This window comes from Lingula anatina, chromosome 1 (assembly GCF_051362555.1).
Source record: "Lingula anatina isolate TDL-2025a chromosome 1, LinAna3.0, whole genome shotgun sequence".
Taxonomy (NCBI): domain Eukaryota; kingdom Metazoa; phylum Brachiopoda; class Lingulata; order Lingulida; family Lingulidae; genus Lingula; species Lingula anatina.
Genome location: NC_141767.1, coordinates 66519944 through 66546169, shown reverse-complemented (window position 1 = coordinate 66546169; position 26226 = coordinate 66519944). Strand labels below are relative to the sequence as shown.

General features: G+C 33.6%; 2 protein-coding genes and 1 long non-coding RNA gene across 4 annotated transcripts; 1 reads left to right on the top strand and 2 right to left on the bottom strand.

Moving 5' to 3' along the window:
* Nucleotides 1-13: 13 nt before the first annotated feature.
* Nucleotides 14-9554, top strand: LOC106151803 (thioredoxin domain-containing protein 12). 2 transcript variants are annotated; one of them, XM_087018457.1, is made up of 7 exons: nt 14-178; nt 754-814; nt 7093-7145; nt 7371-7444; nt 7642-7711; nt 8046-8129; nt 8315-9554. In XM_087018457.1, the coding sequence occupies exons 1-7, from the start codon at nt 100-102 to the stop codon at nt 8383-8385; spliced, it is 492 nt and encodes a 163-aa protein (XP_086874583.1). In that variant the 5' UTR covers nt 14-99; the 3' UTR covers nt 8386-9554. The 2 variants fall into 2 exon arrangements, with proteins under 2 accessions (XP_086874583.1, XP_086874591.1); XM_087018465.1 differs by lacking the exon at nt 14-178 and adding an exon at nt 303-375.
* LOC106157488 (uncharacterized) lies at nt 1535-4050 on the bottom strand. The gene is made up of 2 exons (XR_015335598.1): nt 3082-4050; nt 1535-2035 (listed from the first exon to the last, which is right to left on the bottom strand). It is a non-coding gene; the product is annotated as an uncharacterized LOC106157488 (long non-coding RNA).
* A 1438-nt stretch (nt 9555-10992) lies between the features above and the next one.
* Nucleotides 10993-26145, bottom strand: LOC106151576 (MOB kinase activator 3B). Its single transcript, XM_013524914.3, has 7 exons — nt 25927-26145; nt 22114-22264; nt 21412-21505; nt 14234-14367; nt 13794-13909; nt 13505-13591; nt 10993-13089 (listed from the first exon to the last, which is right to left on the bottom strand). Exons 1-7 carry the CDS (start codon nt 25990-25992, stop codon nt 13060-13062), a joined length of 678 nt encoding a protein of 225 aa, XP_013380368.1. The 5' UTR covers nt 25993-26145; the 3' UTR covers nt 10993-13059.
* Between the last annotated feature and the right edge of the window lie 81 nt (nt 26146-26226).

The following is a 26226-nucleotide window of genomic DNA, read 5'->3' as shown; positions in this document are numbered from 1 at the left end:
TATGTCAAAATATTTTTAATAAACGAAGAACTAATTTTTGTATATAATTTTATCCAATCAGGTAACAGTATGACGTTCAGCCCGTAAACCGTCAACAAGATGACAGGAATCGCAGTGTCTCACTTAGTTTGCCTCTTTCTTGGCATTTCTAGTGCGATCGCTAGCGAGCTTGCTCGAGGTAAGTCCAAGCAGAAATTATTTCCTGGTTTCCTGGTTATTTTGATAGGATGATTGAAATTTTGTTTGGCAAAACTTGGGGAGTGGCCTAACACCGGGTGCCAAGTCACCACTTTCGCAATTTGCTTTGGTTTGACGTAGACAGGCCACTGGCTGCAATCAAGAATAACTTATGAGGAAACCCGTATACACTGCCTTGTATGAGGATGTTATATATGCGGGTTTTATTTTTACTGTTATAATGCAATCGCATTAAGGGGTATTTTTTGCAAACATTCAAAGCATTTAACACATGCAGACAGTGACACACACAGCAGTCATGGAGAAAAACTTCCAAAACTAAAAGATTTTTATAACTCACTCACATTGACGGGAAATGCGTATAATGTGTTCCTGAAGATGCAAGTTTGAATTTAATTAATTAATTTATTATTATTATTATTTTATTTTATTTATTTATTTATTTATTTGTGGATGGTGTTGATAACTAAATGAAGTAATAATGGACCAACGAAATTAGTTTCTGAAATAATTTTAAGGCTATCTTTCAGTATCACGCCTTTAACTTTGTTGCAGGATGGGGAGATTCAATCAACTGGATGCCATTTGAAGAAGGTCTTAAAGCTAGTGCAGAAACGTAAGATATTTTAATACATGATGATGAGTTCAGCCCGGGAGCCAGCGGTCTGCCGCTAGGTGGCTTTTAACCAAACCGGAAGTTGTAGAATTTGAATTGCGTACATTTTTTTTAGATTTATAGGGTGTCAGAAACGGTGGAATATCTCGACTACTAAGGGTATGGGAGTTTTGTTATGTATACTGTCATTTAAAAAATAAATTTCAAATGATGTGAGATGCTCCTTGAGTTGATCTAAACCCTATTTTGTGTATAAATGCGAGATTGAAATCGAAAATTTACAAAAGTTATAACGGAAGTTCAATTTTAACTCTAAAGCTTGCATTCTTAGAGAACAGGTTCCAATTTTGAATTACCAGTAAGTTGTGGCAAATTTATTCAGCTTTCTGTCAATGTAAGCATGTAAGGAACTTTAACGTTATCCAGGAATGGCACAAATCAATTCACACCCATGTATGCAAAAAAAATCGTACTTGCAACAACCGTAAGGCAGCCTCGTTTTGACTTAGTACATTCTTGTTGTAATCTAACCTCGTTTTGAATTCCCCACCCGCACAATATTGTCTATATAGAGAAGAGAAGCTTGCACAAGAAGAATGGAGGAAATATGAAAATACAAACATTTCTTTTTTTTTTGTAAATAAACATTTATCTATTACATGAGGCCACCTGCTGCCAGTTTCTTTTTATTGAAATAATAATAAAAACAAAACAAACAAGACTTTTTTATCAATTTAATTTGCTTTTTTTTTGTTACATATGAACCACTATATAACATTCAAAACACAATATCATCAACAAAAATATCAATATTGTGAAAGCCAACAGGGATTAAAGCTGATGCAAATATACATGTATATTTGTGGCAAAAATTATTTTTTACTTTATTAATTTACCTGGGATCAGAAATTTATTTCACTGATACCAGTTAGTCCTGCACCAGTCTATATTTTCATTTGAATTTATTTCTGTAAGTGTCATAGTGGTGATTTCACAGCCAAACTTCATTTAAAAACTTTCACATTTAATGATGTTACATGAATCTGTTAATGTATTTTATTCATTAGAAAGAACTGTAACCAAGTTTTAAAAGAATGTTTTCAGTTTATAAAAGGATTAAATAGCTTTATTTATGGCTTCATGATAGCTGCTTGAGCTTCTGTCATAATTGCCAAGGAATGGCAAAATGATTAATCCTGGTCCCTTTCATGTTCTTCAAGCCTAGAAAAATATTAGATTAAAACATTTAAAAGATTTAAAAACTAACATTCAAAAACACTTTTCTAACTGCATAATGATATATATTACACACACACACAACAACAACAACAACACACACTAAAATCAGTATAAATAATAAAGCACAATCTTGATAATAGGGAAGCTGGTATCAACTGAATTATCTAAAACAGTACTCTAAAAGTGTATCAATATTGATCAATGAGCTCATCATCAAGAGCTGAGCAGTGGCAAACATGCTAATCTTCAAATCAATTAAATTCCCATTTAAATGAAGCTCTGAAGTCTACAAACTACAGTGTTCACAACTATAATACACTAATTATTGTACTGGTACACAATATTTATAAGTTAAAACAAAGGAGGAATTTTGTTAATATAATGTTCTTTTTTTCATGAAACATTTTTCCCTCACATACTTATAACCTATGTGTTTGTGTGTGTGGGAGATTTTAAACAAAAATAAACTGTTCCTTCTAACAAAAATTTGCCTATGATGGCTATCACAATTTGAAAACATATACACAATGTTATAGCACTTGGCATTTTATGATGCACAGTATGCACGTATGTATTGCAAATGGTCAACAAATGGGGGTAAAAATGTAATAAAACTTATTTTGACTAACAAGTTTTCCCCCATATTGATATCGTACTGTACATTTGTACCCTGCCAAAGGGGCAAACATGTTAAAAGTCAAAATTTGTTATTCATATTTTTAAAAAGATGCTTGTGGTTGGTTTTCAATTTTGTATCTTTCACAACTATAATTTACAAGCATGTGTGGCCCCACACTCATACCATGCACACACATGCAGGGCAGATAACACTGCTTTTCACTGACATCAACATCCAACAACTATAAATCGACTTTCCCACACCTTGGACTTGGACCACAAGGAAAACACATGGGTAAATGTCCTAGCTAAGCTTTCTCTTGGGCATGATATATTATTCACTTTATGATAAAATAAAAAAATATGTTCAAGTGATATATACCAACAAATTGATATGAAAAGCTACTCACTACTTGGCAATGTACATGTATATTCAGCTTTGTAACACTGACATCTTAATTGTTATAATTGTTTTTTGGGCATTCTTGTACATGATAATAATAAATAACTGATAAATATTTTTTATCAGTTTATACAAGTTTCACTCCTTTTTCATGGAAATTTCAAAATATTACTTTATTTTTGTTTTTTTTCATCTTACTTAAATCAAAATGCAAAGAAATAGCATGAAAAGGAATATGCAGAATATCTAAAAAATGGCTTTCATATCCTCAAATTCAAAAGTGACCTATCCCCCTCTCATTATATATCTATCTATACAGAATCAAGTATACTACATGTCATTTTGCGAGCCATTTCTATTAATAAACATCAAAGCACAAAAAAAAAAGCATAAGAAGGCAAATACTCAATATTTTATTGTGACATTCATACAAGACATGAGGCAAGACTGCCCCCACAATTCACTCTACTGTGATCGCCCCAACCACATACACTGTCATTTCATGAAGTATTTAATCTAGTTAACTTCAAAACACAAAAAAATTGCATGAAAATGCAAAAATTCAATATTTAACTTCGACATTCATTCAAGATGTAACACAAGACTGCCCATGTAGTTACACTGAACATTGCAAAATATACTACCTGTCGGAAATGTAGAAAATCAATAAGTTACAGGTTAGGTTCCTACCTAAATTTTTTACCTGTTCAAAATCAAATGTCAAACTATTAAAAAAACTGAACAGATAAAGAAAAATCACTGTTATCTGCATTTGGCACAATTCAAAAGAACGTGTTTACAATTGGGTTCTGTGTGCCGCCATTTTGGAACACGACAGTAACTTGACAGAAGATTCAGTGAAACCGATACTTAAACACTACTTTGGTATATAAAACATAGCTTGAGAATATACTTTATCGTTCTGTCAAGTGCATTAGTAAAATTATCAACATATCAGCGTATAAACGCCTGTTCATCTTACCTGTCTCTATGCCTGCTTCTCCCGCCATATCTGGGTAGGCCGCCGCTTCAGGTTTTGAAAACGAGGCCAAATCTAAAGTTCTCCAAAATAACCGTCATATGAGCCGGTGGCTCCCGGGCTGTAGTGACATATGTCACTGTATGCCTGTGCATTATTTCTTTGTATAAACCAGCATGCCACATTTAGAGTAATAACTGGTTTGAAAAAAAATCGGTTGGGCTAAGGTTAGGCTGCTGTTTTATATCATTAAAGGACAATGTTCATGTAAAAATCCATTTCTCGAATTTTGAAGATACAGCACTCAATCTATACACTAGAGGTATGTTTTAATCGATCCCCGCCATTTAAAAATTATAAAAACAATGTATTAGTAGAAAAAAAAGCGTTTTAGTAAACCTCACCTCAATATGCAAAAATGAAGCAACAGATCTGGGTCACGTGGTACTGTGACGACAATCACGATAAAGGTCTATGAGACTCAACTGAGCTGCATGGTGCATACAGACGGAGAAGTTAAGGAAAGTTGTGTTGAACGGAGTTGAGGAATTTTCGTTATGCCTCGGTGTGTTGCCGTGGGATTCACCAAAATTGCAGCTCTCGTTGACAATCTTTCTTTGTCTGTGACGGTCTTCCGTGACTTACTTACTAACTTCGGTGACAATAGTTGCGATGCTCTAGATCATGGTCACCTCAGGTGGTTTAGATCATATCAAGAGCTGGTAGTCTTTCAGATTAACTGTCATCAGTTGGCCAACTTACTGATTGCTGATGCATTTTAAATGCTTTGTAGTTGACCAAAAGCTCGTTTACAACAAACCTGTTAATTATGCACCGCTGCAATTCCCAAGCCAGGTAATAACAGGTATGAAACTCGTCTTGGTGGGCTTTCATATTTTTCAATATATCTCATTTATTTCATGGGGTTATTTTATTGGTATTTGTAAATGACGTTAAATATCAATACTTAAACAATGAAGTTCAAACACGGTCGCGAACATTAATAAAAGAAATTGCTCTCAGGGTATCTTGAAGCTTCCGTGGAAGAAAACGTGTTGAGGAAAAACAGGAAAAAGAGTGTTATATTAAAGAAAAAATGGGAACTGCTATAATAAAATGGTTCGTTATCCTAATTCGTTTATGCTTTGAGGATTTGTTTCTGATGATTATTTCATCTGAAATATTAAATAATTTAAAAGATTGATTATTTTATAACTTGAAACGCAAATTCTGCGTCAGTACGCAATTTTTTTTTTGCAAATTTGTAAGCTTATAACACCGTGCTATAAAGATCTACTCAAGAAAAAAATTTGCTTGGGTAAAATTGAGTACGCAATGAACTGGAGACACTTGGCTTGTCATTAAGTTTACACGAAAATATGTCAGGTAACTTTATACTGTCTTTGAAAGAGTAAAGATTGAAAGATAATTTTAGACAAACTTTGACGGGGGAAATACCTACAAAGAGTAATGGGCTATTTCGCCAACATCTTGTTGAAAATTTTACACTGCAATTCTATTCAAATAAGCTAAGGAACTAATTGCCAAATTAATACTCTCATCACATAACAGGGGGGTAACCAGACCTGCAAAAATTGTACGCACATATTTAAAAAGATTACAAGCACATACAGCAAAATGTAGACTTACGCAAAACATGAAGGACAGCGTAATCACAGCAAATGTACCTCATATAGTAGCTTAATTTCCATTAATAATAAAATCATTTAAGTCAAAAATATTCTTGCGATTTAATAACTATTTTAATTTACCCAGAACGGTATATTTATTTTAAAGGCGGTTAACTGAAATATAGTTTTATGATTTGTTTGTGAAAATTGCCCATGTCACCCTGTTAGTTTGGAGGTCTAAGCTGGATCAAGTCCGTGTTAAAATTCCTATGAAGTTGTGCAGGAAAAATTCTTCCTTTCTTTCTCTAGCTCCTCGATAAACCTGGTGTTCAGATTTTATCTAGTACCCCCAGGTCTACGGGAGCTGCGCTTTGTAACTAACGCACAGGTAGATTTTTACCTGAGATAACTGGAGTAAAGCTTAGATAGAGAGTGCGTTCGATACAAGCAAGACAAATTGAATGCCATTTAACCCTCTAATTAAGAGGTAAAGGAAGTTCCAGTTAGATGGATGATTAAGATAGGACTTGTAAAGGTAACGGGCATTGTTTACCTCAGTTTAATAAAAGTATGCAAGACGGAGTGTCAGCGGTTTAATAAAATAAATTGAATTTCACAAATAACATGGACCTCATACGCAATAATCAACATTTCCCTTAACTCATTCAAATGCAGTGTTTTATACAACTTGGGATAACCATAATGAAATGCTTGTTTATAGAAATGACTAGACGGGAAATGGTTTTACACAGCTTCACGAGGATTTAGACCCCTCGGGTAAGAGATTTGAATGTGTATAAACTTTTATCAGAAGCCAGAGAAGTCATCTTACAGGTAGACAATGCAGCTCAGTTTGACAGCTAAGCACGCTCTGTTCTCCAGTGGCTCGATTGTCGTCATTGGACCACGTGACCACGTAGCTCATTAACTCCCAGGCCGAGCAAATAGGACGTTTTTTAAAGCCAAAAATTTACAAAATGAGCTTTTAATTTGTGTATTTGGATAAAGATATCGTTAGTTGGGCATGTTTTCTGAAGAATATGTTCCGTTCAGGCCATTCTGACGGCATGAAGCAAACCCTTTAATGCCATAATCCAAAAATGAAAAAAAAAAAAAAAAAATCAATAATAGTATTGTTTTAGGCTACCAGTTTTGCTTTGGGGGGTTATAAAAAGTAACATATGACATATATAACTGTAATGATGATATATTTATATTCCTACTGCCAGAATTATAAATGCTAATGAAAGACAAGTTTCCACATCTCTAAAGTAAAAAATGCATGACTTATATAATGATGAAATTTAAAACTGTTATTTACATCTGGGCCCAGAGACCTTCACAAAACAAGCATGGGGGGAATAAAAAATAAATTAACACTATTCTTCACTATCATTTTTCTTTCTAGGAGTAAACCTTTGATGCTGGTTATCCATAAGTCATGGTGTGGTGCTTGTAAAGGTACTTTGATTTAAAAATGGATTTAAACAAGAATATTATTGAATTCAATCATGGCATTAAAAAGAAAAATCTCTGAAGTGAAAAAGTGCTATCTAATTTTTCAGGATTATGACAGTGTTTGTATATCTGCTGTGTAATTTTTTTTAAGTTTGAAAAGAGTTTTATAGTATTTACATGTGTAAAGAAATAGAAAAATTAACACAGTTTTGTTCTATTTGTATATAGCACTGAAGCCTAATTTTGCTAAGGATAAAGGAATAGCTGAGCTTGGGACCAAGTTCATTATGGTGAATGTAGAGGTGGGTTGATGAACTTTTTTTTTATTATATTAGATAAAGTTTTTCTCTTGGTTAAAAATGGATTATTTCATGTGATAACCTATGACTATTTTTATCCCCCTTCCTCTTTCGAAAGTGAAGTATCATATAAAATATGGCTTTTCTGATAAAAATTATCATTTGAGTTTTCGGAGATAATGGTTTTGTTTTTCATTCAGGATGACGAGGAGCCGGGGGATCAAAAGTATGCTCCTGATGGTGGTTATATACCAAGGATATTATTTTTAAGTAAGTTTTGAGAAAATCAAATAGATTTTTAATATTTATGTATATGTACAGTAATGGTTTGATTTTTTCAATGGGGAAAAATGATCAACTTTTCAGATACATATGCAATGGCCATGCATATTTTACCCGTTCCTTGGAAGATTGTAATCATAATTCTATGGGCATATCAACCTAAGAATATATTTTATATAATTTCAACTTCATGTATATTCTCTCAATGGTCTGCGGTACTACATAATTCAGTTAGCATTTTATGTGTTTGAATTTTTATAAACTTACAAAATTGCACTTGATTGCCCCCTTTTTCTCAGTTTTTGTAGTTTTACTTTTTCAGATAGCAAAGGGGATGTCCAGCAAGATCTGATAAATGAGAATGGCAATGCTAATTATAAATATTACTACCCACAGACAGCTGATAGTGAGTATAGCCATTCTGCCTTGTCTCTTTATTCATGAACTTGTCAATCCAATTAACTTAGAAAAGAGTGAGTTCAGATCACCTAATTTGGATAATGTGATTATGATCAAAAAACGTATTATTATTATTATTATTATTATTATTATTATTATTATTATATATTTTTTGTGTAACTCTGTTTACAGTTGTATTATCAATGAAGAAAGCTCTAGAAACTATAAAACCAGCACCACCACCCAAACCAGATGAACTGTAGACACAAGGATTTTAGGAACTTGTAGAATTTTACAGCAACTGGAAACAGAAACTGAAGCATCCATGATTCCCCATGATGAATATCTTAATGTAAACTGTACAAGCTCTGTTTGATAATATGTGAAGAGAACTAGTCAATGGAAGATTATATTTGATAGTGAATTTTTAGCTCATCAGGAAGTGCTGAATTACAGCAGGTCATATTCATTATCTTTTTTAACCGTCATTGCTCATAGCATATTTTTAAAACATTTTAATACAATAAACCCTTTTATGTCAAGAAAGGATAACATTACTGACATTTTTCAGATATATATGTTGTTTTTTCATGCTGTTGTGCCAATTCTTGCTTCAGTTATGAAATTTTAAGCTTCCTGTTTAATGAGATCCATTACTGAGTGTCATGCTGCCACAGTTAAATCTTTTAAGATCTTTAGGATATTGTCACCCTTCATTCAAAACTCCTTATTTACTGCCTTACATACATTCTTTTTGGTAATAAATGAATCTTCAGTGTATGGTGACTAAATTAATGAACATTTACACATATGTCATCTTATGGGTGACATCATAATTGCAATTTTGGGGCAAAAACTGAAAAATTGGTTTCTCAAATTTCTCTTTTACCTGAGTACCCATGATCACCATGCATTATTGAATCATTAGACTCAGAAAAAAAGCCATTTTCAGCATCTGGATGATAATAAAGGGTTACAATATCCATACAATACAAAATCCAAAAGATCTCTATGTAGTAAATGATGATGTTCTCAATTATATGATGGGGATACTGCAGGCTACATTAGAATTATATTAAGCACATTCATTTGATAGATAGAAACTATGTTTGATGTGTTTTTTTATTTTCAAAACCAATTTAGATGAAGTGGCAAATGTATAATGTGTTATGAGCTTTAGTAATACAGCATGCATTTCTCTATAAGGCAATAACCTGCTTCCTTAGTTTTAGTGTATTGTTGATATGATTTTTTTGTAAATAGAAGCAACTAGGTGAAACCAAGAACATCCCTTTCCTGACCTACAACCTTTTAGTGTTAGTTGATAGTATAATTTATAATGGAGTAAGACCAATCATTAAAATCTTATTTCATATTTTAAACTCTAACTGTTGCAAAAATACAATAAAATCTCACTTGCGCCTTGTTTGAAGTGAAGTTATTCATCTCCATTAAATTTTCTCTGCACCTATCAGTGTAAAAAAGGGTGGAAATGTTTTATGCTTCATTTGTATAACTTTATTTGCCCAAGTTCTTGTTGGATATAATTAATTTATGGTATGGTAGCAAGAGGTGACTTTTACAAGGTGAAGCAGATTAATAAGATTACCATTCTTCAAATTATTTCTTGTATCTCTTACACATGCTTTCATTGTTCTCATTCCTGGGGTAAATATTTTACTTTGATTTAACACAAAGTCCATTGTCTTTTAGCTTGGATGTGATTTTTATACCTCTGCCTTGTCCATGAAGTATTTGAACATATTTTTATGTAAATATGTAAAATACCACTGTAAATTGATGAATTATCTCTGAATTGAACAATCAAGACTGTTTAGCCTAAGCAATGAATTCAGCTATCAACCTAAATTATTTATATATTTTACACCTACTTTAGATGAATTAGAAATACATGTTTAACAAAAATGGCAATAAAGAACTTTCATAAAAAATGTCTGTTGTTGGTTGTCAATAGATCATTTGTCTTCTTAGATAAAACAGTAATTAAACTTTTGTTCCAAATTTAGACTTTGTTGCACCCCAAGAGTTTTCTATAAAACTTTCTCAGTACACGTATCTCGATCTTTTGTGGTTACAGCTACACTGTGACACTGCTGCAACATCTTGGATGTTATCATCACAACTGAAACTCATTACAGGAGCCAGTCCTGTGTGAGATTGTATCTTTAAATTTCCAAAATAGATCCAAACCACCTTATTTCCTCTAGCCCCCTATGGTAAGTTAGGGAGGCGGGTACGAGTCCAGTCATTTCTTAAAACACCTTGGCATGTTGATATGAATGCTTGATGTTCTACTAGTTTGTTTTACAAAATTAAGAAGTGAAATGAGAATGTGCTTGACACATTTCAGTGAATGATAATATGTCTTTCACACAACCTTCACTTTTTCCATTCTTCTGTCACAGAGTGATACAGGTATAAGACTGTCTTAAATTTACTAATGATTGAGTGATTGTTCTTCAAAATTTTGATTTTGAGACTCGAGTGCTGCTTTAAGCAAGAAGCAAATGTAACCCTACACCAAAGTGTGCAGGGGCAGATCCAGAGCTATTTTCTGACCATCTTCCAAATTTTCTTTGTTGATCCATCCTCTACTTTTGATCGTCTTCTGACAGAAAAAATTAGATACCCGTCAATGTAAACTTGAAAATCTGACCGTCTTCCAGAAGACCCAGAAGACGGCCTCAATCTGCCCCTGGTGTGGACATATGAGACTAGTGCATTTTGAGAGAAGATGGTGCTGAATGCTTCGTTCCTTCAAGATACAATTTTATAATATGAACAGTCAAAGTCAAATGTCCTCAACCATTGTGTTTGAAAATGAATAACAACTAGTGATCAAAACAATATTTACAATGTTATGTAACTAATTTATTTCTTGATTTAACATCCAGACAATTTATATGTGTATACATAATACATCCATAAACATAATACATGATTATACTTCTTTTATGCTCCCATCTACATACTAACAATTTAGAAATCATATAACAGTTTGGCAACAATGGAGGCTTTACAATGCTGACATTACATCCACATTATAGGTATATACCAGTAAGCAGCTACCTACATATACTTATAACTTCAAATTCTTATCTATGGCTCTTAATGTAAAAATCTGTACTACCCAGTCTTCAAATAAACAACCACCACTCCCGAACTTTGCCATTTAACATAATATGAAAGAAATAATAGAAATTGCTGCTCAAGTGCAGTTCATCTGGTAATGAATACTGTATGATTTTGCTATGGATTGTGTGTCATGACAAAGTGACCTGTACACAAAAGTGCCTACCAGAACCCAGAAAGTAATAAACATCTCAGCAAAGTATAGTGCAAGCATATTGTATAACAAACCATTTGTTTTCAATCCAAAATGTAAGCAGTTATACACACTGTGAGAGTTGCACTATCCAATCCTTGGATATCTGTAAGCTGCTAGTGATAACATGTGCCCAAAGGTGCTACACGAACACAACAGTGACAACACTTTGAGCAATGTTATACAATACGTGGAATGCTTCACTGCCAGCATAAAAATGTAGAGTTCATAAGAAAAAGTTTAACATTCACACAACCCATTTTTTAAATCAACAAAACAAAGTATCACTATTAGGGCTATAATTCCTTTCAACTTCATACCCAAGATGATATTTCCACATTGTTCTTGACTCTCAGTAAATCAAGAGATCGAAATTTGTTTTTACGAAATTTTGCATCATGAGGGCACAAAAGCAAGGAACTACATCCTTTCAATTTTTCAGTAATCATCACTGTAGAAATATGCCAATGTATATAATGTGGTATAAAGACTAGCACAGAATCTTTGTGTTTACAAAAACTGATTTTACAAACCTGCTGACTAGTTATATGCTGATTAATCAACAAATCCTTTTCCTTAAAGACAGTATGATTTAAAGAACAAAAAACGTGTATAGTAAATGAGAACAAAAACAGGTTGTTGGTTTCAACTCTCTAGGACCAGTCACCAAAACTGAAATTAACATGCCATTTCAAGCAAGGTATCTGACTTCAGACAACTTGAATAGATAATAATAGATATTATGCTTGCCCCTGGTAGATCTACTAAATCAGCTAAGAGAAATGAAGTCACTCTTGATTTGAAATTACAGGTGAAAATGAGCTCCTGTCATTGCAGACATTTCCTTACAAATAAAAAGAAGTCAGCTTTTCATAAAAGGTTGACTTAAATTTTCTATCTTCAATTGTTCACCTTTACAGTGAAACTAAAGGGTCTATATACATAAGTCTTTCGTGATACAGATATAAGGATATCATAATTTCCCATCTAATATGCCAACTTCAACTTATATATGCCCTAATAAGTACCTATTCTTTTCATTTACATTAAATAACACTATAAAATTAATATCATATAAACCAACATGTGCCACAGAAACATTTCTTACAGCACAGGCATTTTACTTAAAAAAGTCAGTGCCCACTGTTGCAGATATAACTGGTTGTAATGTCTGCGTGCTTGCCTTAATACTCAAAGTATGATGGACAATTACACTAACAAGCAAATAAAAAACACTGCTCATGCAATATAAGTGTTATTTTTTCTTCTGAAATCATTCCCCAACAAATGGCTTCCCGATCTTCCCTAGTTCAAGATCCTTGAATATTTATTCAGTGCATCAATTCCTGCAGTAAAATGTGCTTGCATCAAAGTACAGTACACTATACAAATCAGCATGCCAGATATATGAAAAATAACACAGCATCTCTCCATAAACATGATTTAAAAGAGCGGTCTCAGTCAAGGAACATGACACCTTTCTAAAATATCCATACAGATGATGAGCACCAGGATACGTCTCTGACAAACTGAGACACTGCAAGCTGAGTGTGGTTTTTATCTCCAAGTTGCTTGTTGCAAAGTTTCACAATCAATGACATAGACGTTCAGTCATCTCTTTCTGGAAGCACAAAAAGACACCATTGGTAAATCACTGACAAACAATAGCAATGCCAATTTCCCAATTAGAAAGATATTTTGTGTATGAAAATGTAGGTATTTCTTTCTATGGGGATTAATGGTTTCAGAAAAGCAATTTACATGTATAATATTGTGGCATCATACTTTTGCACAAAAAGTTTGAAATAATGTATATGCCAATCAATTCATGTTTAAAGGATTCAATATATGATGCAATAAATTAGACAATTATTAACAAACACATCTAGTAAATAAAGAGTAACACAGTTAACACATCTGATCCACCTCACTAATACACCTACATTCAATTTCATGTAAAAAGGGCAGATTTAGGAAGTGGGGGAGGGGGTCATATTTCATGTTGATCAGTCCGTGAAACAACAGACTATACTCACAAGTGGTTCTAACTCCTTTTTCTCCACCAGGTTGTATTCAGTAACAAAGTAGTAGAAGTGTTTGTAGCAAGTGTTCACATGAGCTTCCTGTGACAAAGAAAGAGAATTATTAGGTAAAGATTCAAAGATGAATTGTAAATACAAATGCTGACCTTATGATAATTGCAGTTCAACATGTTACCAGATGCTTTTTTTTTGCACTGCATAATTCATGGCTTATACCAACAGGATTCGCACATTATTTCCAATGATTGAAATTGTTACATCTTAGGCAAATATCTGTACTTACTGCACCAATGGCCAATAGTTTGTCAAAGTGGTGAATGTAAACATGGACAAATACTCGAAAAAGTCTGGTCAGCATCTTCTTACAGACCGACATGTAATTTTTAGGAAATGAAGTACCTATAAAAAATTGGGTATATCTTAATCAGGATAGCAATATTATATGAGATAATTTCTATGAATCATACCTAATGAAGAAGAAACATAAGAAAGTTAATACTGTAAATTATAAAATTAATGGCATTTAAAAATAAACATATATACATATTTTGAAAAAGAAGCATTATAATAACTGGAGGAAATGTATTGTGCTACAATGAAAAGGAGACATTAACTGGATCATTGCCTGTCTCACCTACCACAATTGGCATTATCCTTTTATACTTAACAAAGATAGTTATAGCCCTCTTTTGCTATTTTATAATGTTTGAGCAGCACACTCACCAACTTTGACCGGGAATATGTTTTCATTGTTAATCTGTGCCTCTACCCAGTCCATAAGTAAGGCTATATAGACAGGGGCTGGTAGGGCTGTGGGCTTCTTGTATTGTGAACCATCACACCAGTGGTACTCATATCTGAAAAATGTAAGACATGCTCTTATATAAATCAGGGGCGGATTCAGGCCGTCTTCTGGGTCTTCCAGAAGATGGTCAGATTTTCAAGTTTCCATTGACAGGTATATAATTTTTTTCTGTCGGAAGACGGTCAAAAATGGAGGATGGATCAACAAAGATAATTTGGAAGACTCTCAGGAAATATCTCTGGATCCGCTCCTGTAAATATCCTATCTAGGAAAAAAACAGTGAACAAAGACAAAATATTCCTCCCCTTAATAGCTGTTTCATGTTTTTCTCAAGATGACAAATATCAATTTCATAGCTGCAGCTAACCCAGTCACCAAACAAGCCAAAGTAATGATAAATCATGACATTATGCACCAAACCTTAACATGTATATATGTTGAAGTAAAGTATATTATGAAATAATCCCTCAAGTATGGTTTTTTTCATATCAACATAAATAACTATATGCAGAAATATATGCAAACATACATACACATAAATTTATATATAACTGATGATTTATCTTTGTCACAATTTCAATATAAAAATGTAACCAATTTAATATAGATCTATAAGGCAAGAATAAAGGCTTATGTAATTGGAACATCTAAGTTATTGACTATTTAAAAGCATGGATTCCCTTTTGAATTTCAGTGCACTCAGGTCAAATCAATGCTATGAGCAACAAAACAAAAGAAAACAAGCAGCTTTAATATGTACAAAAACTCCAACATATTATCATTTTATTATGCATGTGTTCACGCAAGCCTGTCAGATGGCCACAAGAATCCATATTTCATTCTACCAAACAAGGCCATAACGTGACTACTCCTATAAGCACATTAGCAATACAATAGCAGCCCAGTATATTCTTTATATATAATTTAATTAAGTAAAATATTTGGATATATTAAATATTTAAAAATACACTGCTCGTATTTCTCTCTCTCACCCTCTCTCTCTCTCTCTCTCTCTCTCTCTCTCTCTATATATATATATATATGGATGTGTTTCTATCAATCACAAGGTCAACCATATTAAATATTGTCAACCATATTAAAATCTACCCTTTGAATCACAACCAAAAAGAAAACAAGGTTGTTTTGACAAGGAAGAAGAATTTCAAGAAAAACAAGTCATGACACTTGACTAGCTCTAACAGAGAAAAAAACAAGGCAGCAAAGCTGTCAAATGTACAGACAAAAAGCAGGAAATAACAATGTGTAAAATATGCTACTGTCAATGCTGATGCAAAAGTACATTATGGTTAACTGCAAATTTAACATCAAATTTTAACTAAGCTCAACAGGTATTACTGATGTAAGCAAAATGTGTAACAATCATAAGGATTCAGGCATATGAGAGACAAGGACACACTTTGAAAATGCCAGAATGAGAAAAATGAACATTTATGAAATTGCATTAATGCATAATAAATGATAAATCAATTCAGCTGGCTTTCCAATTTGAGCTTCATGTAAAGTTTAAAATTGTTCTTGTAAGTTTAGAATAATACGTAACAGTTTTCTTTTCATAACGATTGCAGTAGCAGTGGACAGAGATTTGTGTCAATTTTGATGTAAAATTATATAATAAATTACAGAATAATTATGAGCAAGTTTAATTAGTGACTTTAAATAACATGGACATGTAGGAAATTTGATTACTATTTAGCTTTATTGCCCATGGGAGTTCCAAGTTCCACATTGAATATGCCAATACGATAAAAATGAATATTTGACCACAATGTATGTATAAGTCGCAGTAAAAGAGGAACGTTTTCCCAACTCAAACAGCATTTTAGTCCTCAAATCATAAATAACTTTGTTTTATATAAGGAACATGATGGTAGCAACGTCGAAAATTGGGTTTTCTTCAATTTAGATGCCATATTACATAATGCTTAACAGCATAATGACTATCAATTTATAATAATAAAATAGTAGTGGCATGGATATTCAGCAAATGTGACTGGCAAAGGTCTTTAAGCCCATGGAGGTTCAAAGGCACATCTTGAAAGTGGCCGCTTGTAAAAAATTGTATGTTTATAAAGAAAAACTTTAACTTACAGGAAAATTAACCAAACAGACTGCATTGCCAATTGAACTTGAAGTTGTATACAAGGCAGCAAAGCTGTCAAATGTACAGACAAAAAGCAGGAAATAACTATGCACAAAATAGGCTACTGCCAATTCTGATGCAAAAGTACATAATGTTAAACTGCAAATTCAACATCAAATTTTAACAAGACAGCACTATTCTGAAATGGGTTTATTTCCATTTTTAACACTTTTTTAACATAAAACAAAATGAACAGTTTACTGCCATTTTTATATGATCAACTAAGAAAATTAATGATATTGGAAAAATATCAATAGAACAGTGTTAAATGTCCAATTTCCTCCATTCTGAGATTCTGAACATAGTGGATGATTGAATCTGACAAACTGCAATGATATGAGTTTATTTCCACTTTTGATACTTTATTACACAATACACGATAACAAGTTTACCATCATTTTTACATAATCAACTAACAATGTTGTAAAGATGCAGGAAATGTCAAACAAACACTTTTACGTATCTTATTAGTTTAATAATGAGACTGTTAACATGCCTAAGAATTGAATCTGAGGAAATGTGAAAAAACAGCACACCTTCTAAAATAATGGCACGATTATGCTGATTTACGAACTCAACCTGCATTTTAGTAAAATTGACCCCTCCTGTGACTTTCATGACAATTGGCCCATCTGTTTTTCTTATATTGTGTTTACAGTGTTGCATATATGCTGAAAAATGAAAAAACAGCATAACTAGTAAAATAGTGGCCCCATCATGCCAATTTTCGAACTTGACCTGCGTTTTAGTAAGATTGATTACTCTTGTGAGTTTCATGACAACAGGCCTATCGGTTTTCCTTGACATGTGTTTACAGTGTTGCATATATGCTGAAAAGTGAAAAAACAGCATAACTTCTACAATAATGGCTCGATCATGCTGATTTTCGAATTTGACCTGCATTTTATGAATATTCATCAGCTCTGTAAATATACAGCCAAAAAGTAAAATTGACTTCCACTTATCGTGTTTACAATGAAAGTGCACGGCACCAGTGACAGTGACGGCGACGACAGATGCAGGTGATGGCAATATGTACAGACACATCTGTACATATTTACTGTACTGTTTGAGAACAGTAAGTGACATGGTTTTTCTTAAATGCTCATCATGGGAGCAGTGTCCAAAATAGATTTTTTTCAAATTTTGATGCAATATTACATAATGTTTAACAGCATAATGACCATCAATTGTTAATAATAAAATATTAGTATCATGGATATTCAGAAAATGTGACTAGCAAAGGTCTTCAGGCCCATGGAACTTCAAAGTCACAACTTGAAAATGCCAAAATGTAAACAAGACAGCACTGTTCTGAAATGTTTTTTTTTTTTCATTTTTAACAATTTTTTAAACATAAAACAAAATTAACAGGTTACTGCCATTTTTATACAATCAACTAAGAAAATTGATGAGATGGGAAAAATATCAATACAACAGTGTTAAATGTCCAATTTCCTCCATTCTGAGATTCTGAACATAGTGAATGATTGAATCTGACAAACTGCAATGATATGAGTTTGTTTCCATTTTTGAAACTTTATTACACAATACACGATAACAAGTTTACCATCAGTTTTACATAATCAACTAATAATGTTGTAAAGATGCAGGAAATGTCAACCAAACACTTTTACATGTCTTATTAGTTAAACAATGAGACTGTTAACATGCCTAAGAATTGAATCTGAGGAAATGTGAAACAAGACAGCACTGTTCTGACATGGGTTTATTTCCATTTTTAACACTTTTTTAACATAAAACAAAATAAACAGTTTACTGCAATTTTTATATGATCAACTAAGATAATTGATGAGATGGGAAAAATATCAATAGAACAGTGTTAAATGTCCAATTTCCTCCATTCTGAGATTCTGAACATAGTGAATGATTGAATCTGACAAACTGCAATGATATGAGTTTATTTCCATTTTTGACACTTTATTACACAATACACGATAACAAGTTTACCATCATTTTTACATAATCAACTAACAATGTTGTAAAGATGCAGGAAATGTCAAACAAACACTTTAATGTATCTTATTAGTAAAATAAAAAGACTGTTAACATGCCTAAGAATTGAATCTGAGGAAATGTGAAAAAACAGCATAACTTCTTAAATAATGGCCCGATTATGCTGATTTTCGAACTCGACCTGCATTTTAGTAAGATTGACCACTCCTGTGAGTTTAATGACAATTGGCCCATCTGTTTTTCTTATATTGTGTTTACAGTGTTGCACATATGCTGAAAAAAAGGAAAAAAACAGCATAAATAGTAAAATAGTGGCCCGATCATGCCAATTTTCGAACTTGACCTGCGTTTTAGTAAGATTGATTACTCTTGTGAGTTTCATGACAACAGGCCTAACGGTTTTCCTTAAAATGTGTTTACAGGGTTGCATATATGCTGAAAAGTGATAAAACAGCATAACTTCTACAATAATGGCCCGATCATGCTGATTTTCGAACTTGACCTGCGTTTTATGAATATTCATCAGCTCTGTAAATATAAAACCAAAAAATAAAACTGTGTTCCACTTATCGTGTTTACAGTGAAAGTGCACGGCGACGGCATTGCCATCGGCATCGGCATCGGCATCGGCATCGGCATCGGCGACGACGGCGACGACAGACGCAGGTGATGGCAATATGTACAGACACATCTGTGTCTGTACATAAAAACATGAAAGAAAAAGAAGAAAACTTTTCACACTAGATTTTCTAACTTAAGACAAGAATCCAATCCATATTGAAACTAAATTCACTATTAAGTTTCATAAACCAATGCTAATTTGAGGGTAACTTCTATATGAAAAGTATATGAAGTTACAATTTATGTGCACAGATATTGATGTTTATATTATAAATTTGGCCATGGACCATAAAGGATATTCAAAGGATAAATGCCTTTAAGAAAACCTTTTGTCACCGGAATTAAATTCAATTTAACATTTGAATCCAGATCATGGTTTTCTGACATAACAATCTCCAGCAGATTCAAGGCTCATAAGTAAATTCAATGGGATTATTTCTTGATGTACATATGTCAACATTTATGTTAATGTAGTGTTAATAGCCATTTTCTACAAAAAAAATTTAACAAATGACTCAAACCGCCAAATGTACTAGATTACAAGTGCTTGGTCCTATAATATGTTAGATACAAGACACAAGACCAAATTTGCATATAGCATGACACCACAGCCTCTGCATAAAATGATCATCATTATTGATGCTCAAGCTAGTGTGTGTTTGTCTAATCTGTGAGTGTCATCTCAATTTATCAGTCTACACAGGTGAGACATGGGAGCATGCAAAGCTGGCTAAATGACAGCCCTGCATAGACACTGGACTGGTATCCACATGCTATATAGCTACTTCTCAATGTGGCTTTTTAGTTCCACTATCACATGATAGTTGGAAAGGTCACAGTAATTTGCCAACCCAGCATGCAGAACATGATAGCTTTTTTTTTTTTTTTTTTTTTTTTTTGAAGACATATGCAAACCAACAATGGGCAGTGGAAATAGAGACAAGGGCTGCCAAATTGGCCTGGCTTTAAGAAAATGAAAAACCAGAGATGACTAATTCAATCTTTCATCCAACATTTATCTCATTTTATATTTTGATGAGTTCAGAGTATATAAATAGAACCTTTTCGATTAGGAAATACACCACACACACAGTGATAAAAAAAATGCAATTAGTAAGAAACCGACGACGTATGGTTAGTCTGAGATTCAGTGTTTGGAATAAAGACAATCAGGTCTTTAATCAAATATACAACTAGCTTATCCAAGTACAAATCCAATCATTGAAGCATGTACTATTTGACCAACAGGAGCATGTTAATTGGTTAACAACAGACATTATTTGGATGAAATCAATTGATTGGGCAGACAAACTTGAATCAACTTTTTACCTCCATCAAGGAGGTTACTAAGTATGTTTTCACCTTCATTTGTCAGTTTGCTAATCTGTTTGTTTGGCACCAGCCTAACTCGAAAAGTTAGGGATAGATTAATTGATGAATTTTTCAGGATAGGTCACAAATGGGCTAACTTAAAAGTGTTTAAATTTTGGTGATGACCCACTGGTTAATTCAGGCCCGTAGCCAGGGGGGGTTCGGGGGGGTCGAAAGTACTGCCCCTTTTGCTGGGAAAAGGTCCACTCTGGGTGAAATTTGACCTAGGTACATGACGTTTTTATGGAAAAAAGGTCTACTTTTTCAGAAAAAGAACCCCCCTTTTGAAATTGCTGGCTACGGCCCTGTAATTAATGGTTAATCATAAGTATTACATGTCTTGGTGGAGGTCTGCGCTCTATTTTTCTAATATTATATATGCAATGTTATATATTACAGTGAATATACACTTTCAGATCTGATTAAGAAAATTGCTGAAAGCTGCACTGATATTTGTGATGTCTTTTTAAGTTTAAAGTATTGTATTTTTAAATGATGTAAGTAGAAGGTATTTTGTGTACATAGTATGTACATCAAATATAAGAAAATAATGTGCAGTTTTCCTTTTGATATTTTTACCTGAAGTTTCAATACAAACAGTACAAAGAAATCCAAAGTTTCAATGTTCAAAGTAAAACATGCACATATGTTTGATTGTAAACAATACATGACTCATTTTTCAAAACTCTTATAGAGAAACTGGATAAGCAATTAAAAGGAAAAGAGCATTTGACAAACTACAACTGTTTAAATTTAGTCACCTTCCTAGTAATTTCCTCTCTTACTAATCAGATTATTGACTTAACTGACAGAGCCAGACTTTTCCTTTTTATGTGATCAACATGGAAAAGGTTACACATTGCCTCTATAAAATACATCATTTTATCACATTTTAATCTTTTCAAAATGTTCATCTACAAACCTTACTCTACTTGATGCTCACAAAAAAAACTGAAAGTGACTTACTTGGGTCCCCCAGACATGGTAGGGCAGCTCTGTTCTGTACAAAACTCGCATACTGTCCCATAAATCAAGTTAATTCTATTGAAGAAATCCACCACTGGAAAAGGAAATGAAAATATGCTAAGGTATCATGATAACAAAAACTCATGAACTGCTCTGAACTTGAGATAACAGTGGACCCTTGAATTACACGCACCTGTCAGTTATATTGACTAATGGCCAAAAAGAAAAAAAAATTCACTTTTTTTGATTGCTTCAGTAGAAATGCAGCTTAGTGCCATTTGTTATTGTCTGTTAAGGTTAGTTATCCAGTCTAACAAATTGAAGTTGTTTTTCAAAACAAGAACTTGGTTGGCTTCAATCCAAGGGATAAAAACCCTGCCATTATACAAAAAAATAGTCCATATTGATCTCTAAACTTGCAGTCAAAGGTAAACATATAGTTTATATTTATCAGTGAATCAATACTCAAGTTAAAATCAGTTTTTTTTGTCTTTCACCCCCAACACATCACATGCTCGCCCCTTTTCCTACCCTCTACCAGGGCCACAGATAGATTTTTTCCTACATATTCAAAGATATATCTCTAGCTAATTCATGACAATTTTCAGTGCTGTCACAGTGAATATCTAGTGAAAAATCAATCTGTGGCCCCAGTTCAGGGTACCCCTTTCTTCGGATGACCATTTACATGTATTCACTTACCATGCACAGCTATCCAGTCATTGAGATCTTCATCAGGTGGAAGTTTGACCACATGTTTTAAGTCTATTCCTGCATGTAGAGAGGCATTTGCATGCTTGTGGAGGTTGTAACGGAGGGTGCCAGGTTCAAATTTTTTCTTTGGTTTGAATGTCTAAAATACAAACAGAATTAAAACAATAAATAGTATGAAATCCAACATGTAACAATTCTAGAACAAGTGATGTTTTATGTTAACATTAATGTCAGGACTTACTCTTCTCAGATTTACAGTATAAATTGGTCTTTGCTGCAACTTTATTGATCGAACAACTGTCACCCATACAGATTACATATGCTTGCAGACAGAATCATATTTTAACATGGGATATTTGAAAATATTGTACACTTGTACTAGTATACTACAATGACAAAAAATTTCAATTCTTTTACTGAACCTGTTGGATATTTTGCTAGATTCTAAGTGTATCAATACCCCCCATATCTTAAAATTTTCAGATTTTTCAACTTCTTGCAATTATCAGAACTGACTTTCAAATTATAAACCCATAACATACACAGTTACTGATATAGTTGGTGCTACTTGTTTACCCAGATTCCTCAACCAATGACTTAACCCAAAAGCAGCTTAGAAAACCACAGGCACTTCACTATTGTTTACACACAACTTTATGTACACAGTTATGGGTAGCAATCATTCACATCTCAGTGCAAATTTACTATGATCTAGGACCAAGTTATGATGTGTAAACCTACACTTAAACTCTGTGTTACATGCCATGTGACACAGAGTTTAAGTGTATGCCATCTGAAAGGAGGTTGGACATTTTCAAAAATATTTTTTTCAAGGAGTGTCTCAATCCACTGAACCCTATATAATGCATCATGTTTAGAGGCACATTAAGACTAGGTTCCCATACCTAGATTGATCCACCTGGATCGGTCTAACTCCCTGGGGAGTCTCACTAAATTCCTATCAACTTGCTGGCTTAAATGTCTGTCAAGCCTTACTAGGCATGACAGATATTTAAGCTGGTTAAGTTGATAGAAATTTAGTGAGATTCCCCAGGGAGATAAATAGATCCAAATATCTGTGGGAATGGTCCCTTACATTTAAACAATGTAATTTCTTCTTAGTAAGACCCATAGCGACCAGTCTTTTGACTGAGATTAGCTTCCCGCAGGTCAACCCCCCCCCCCCTCCACCACCATTTTCTTGTTTTTGGGGCCACTCTGAAAGATCAGAGAAATTATATTTGTAGCCTTTAGTGAGCCCAGTCAAATCAGAAAGCTGTGCAAAAATATATTGCTTGGGACGGTTGACCGAACTTGACTGTAAACAAACAGTGAGTTTGGCACAACAGAGTCATGTCTCTAGCCTTCTCACTACTGCAACCAATCCTTGGGGTGTATAATAAATGAGTCAAATCACAATCCCTGTGTCCTACCCAAAAGGTCCTGATAATTGATGATTCATCCTGACGAGACCTGGGCAGGCATATGCATAAGCAATCTTTTTATCAGGAAATTTGTTGGTTATTAGTTTGCTTGTAAAACTCAAGACACAGCATTATTTCGAATTCATAATTTGAACAAGAAATCAAAGCTATCCTTTATACTATTGCAGTTTTAAATTTTAACCTGTTTACCTTTAATATAATTATAAGTATGCAAGCCTTATCAAAGTGGATACAAGGTTATAACTACTTTGTGAACAAAAGATAATAAACCAGGATAAAAAGCTGAGTCAAACATTATTGACATGTCCATGTCCTGTTTGGCAAACATTCAATCAGTGGCCTATATAATACAAATGTAAACTATTTCAGTTTTATCTTCTTCAGGGTGAGAAATTGAAACCCAAGAATATGTATTATTTTTTATATAAATATAAAAATTATAAAAGTGGACAAAGAACCAAATGGTATTTAAAGAGACTTCTTGACACAAATGACAACTTGATGTATGACTTGCTATCTGGTGGAGCAGTAGGGATTTGGGGGGGGGGGGGGGGGCGACAAACTTTTCAGAATGGCCGGACATTTGGACCGGCAGTAATGAAAAATTTGCCAGACCGAATGGAATTTTTGTTGGACCGAAAATCACTCTGTTCGTTTGAGACAGATACTACCAGTATGATTAGGGTAACTTACTTTGTTTGTGAATGTGTTAGTTTTGAAATGGAAGGGAAAAAATGCTTTGGGTTTTATATAATTTTATTAGTGAAGTATGTTGAAAGACGACTGTAAATTCAAAAATGCAGTTCTTAAAACTCTTGTCGGTCCTTTGCACCGACCAAGTCCAATTTTCTACCGGTCCAGACAAAATTTCCTGGTCATGACTGATCGGACTGACAGCATGTCTTGGGTGGAGGGGGGGGAGGGATCTGCCCTGTCTGTCCTTGTCATAACCACAAGACAGAACCACTGGGTACAAAATCAAAAATGAACCTATTGCAATAAATAAACCTATATAGTTCATTATGGTGTACTGCACAATATCTTTTCATCTCAGCACATATCTGCATTATGGAAATTTAACATTAATGCCTACATTGTTCATACACCATGCCTTCCACAAAGATATAGTTATATTACTGTGGTGACAACAAGGCTGCAAACTAGGTGCATTGTTCATATGTTATCTTTAATTTCTGGGGTCTGTTGTATAATTCAGATGATAACAGCTAGGAGAGCAGTATGTATGTATATCCAGGCCCTTGTCATCATATAAAAATTACTGACTGATACCAAATTGTCAGTGGTAATGCATTCTTTGCCTACATAATTATAATATTTTGTTCAAAGAGCATCTAACCAAACTGATGGATGATGAACTCTATAGCAAGCACTAAGAGGCAACTTTCCAAATCAAAGAAGCTGATACACTCTTGATAATTGAACTTGATTGTATATGAGCAGTCAGCAATGTCATGACAAATAAACAGTATAATCAAGGCTTTGAAATTCCCTAATCAATATCTCAACATTTCATAAATCCTGGAACTCTCCATAAGCTTAAGTTGGTAATCCATGTGAGTGTTGAAAGGTAACATGAGGACAGTCACCTCACCAGGAGACAAACTTCCCATACATATAAATTGGCCCACGGATTAGAAAAAAAAGAAGTACAGTATAGGTTCAACAAAAACTTCAATTCTTCAGCATTGAACTGAAAATTCAGTCTGAAATTCTTAAAGCTAGATACTATCATTCTTATGATAAATGTCATCCCACTTTTTAAGTATTTGACTTAAAATTTCTTAACACAAGTGCATTTTTCTTAAAACATTCTGAAACAAAAAGTAAAATACAAAGACTCATAAAATAATACCAAAACATTAACTTCCTCATCATCTAACAATGTCATCAACATCTAATTAACAGGGAAGCTATATGAAACGCACTTAACTATGGATAACAGATGTTTACATTTCAACAGATAAATGCCTTGATATTGTAGTATCACATAAATTATAGTACAGAAAGTGAAAGAATTAAAAAAGGTTGACTGATGCATTTTTACCAGATTATGAATAAAAAATAAACATTAAACTCAAACTTAACATGCAGAGAGCAAAGGCTCCATGACAGACCTAGTCTCAACCATTCAGTAAAGGCTTTCGTCACATATGCAAGGATATAAACTGTGGTCAACTGTCCAAGATGCTTTAGTAACTCTTCATGAAGTGACCATTTAGTGAGGCTAAAACTACCCAAATGCACCAAATCAACGACACTAATCCAAAGACACGTGCCAGTTGGAATGACTAAATACCCATTCAGGATGGTCAAGACCCACTGAGCAAAAACAAACCTTGTCCCTTTGAAAGAATGAAGCAAGATTCATCGCCATTTTAGATTGGTGTCTAGGCTCTCCCATTGTCCATGATATAATCGAATTATAATCCTTGGGATAAAACTCTTAATTCTATGTGAGAATCGTGTTCAACGTTTTGATAAAATTCGCTTGACAACTTCCTTGGTGCCCAGTCTCACTCCAGCTTGTCACTGAACTAAAGCGGAAGTAATGCGAGACTTTGCGAGATTAGCAGACGCGTATTATTCGTAAACAGTGCGTGGCAAAAGTAAAGATAAATTTTGACTTAAAAGGGTA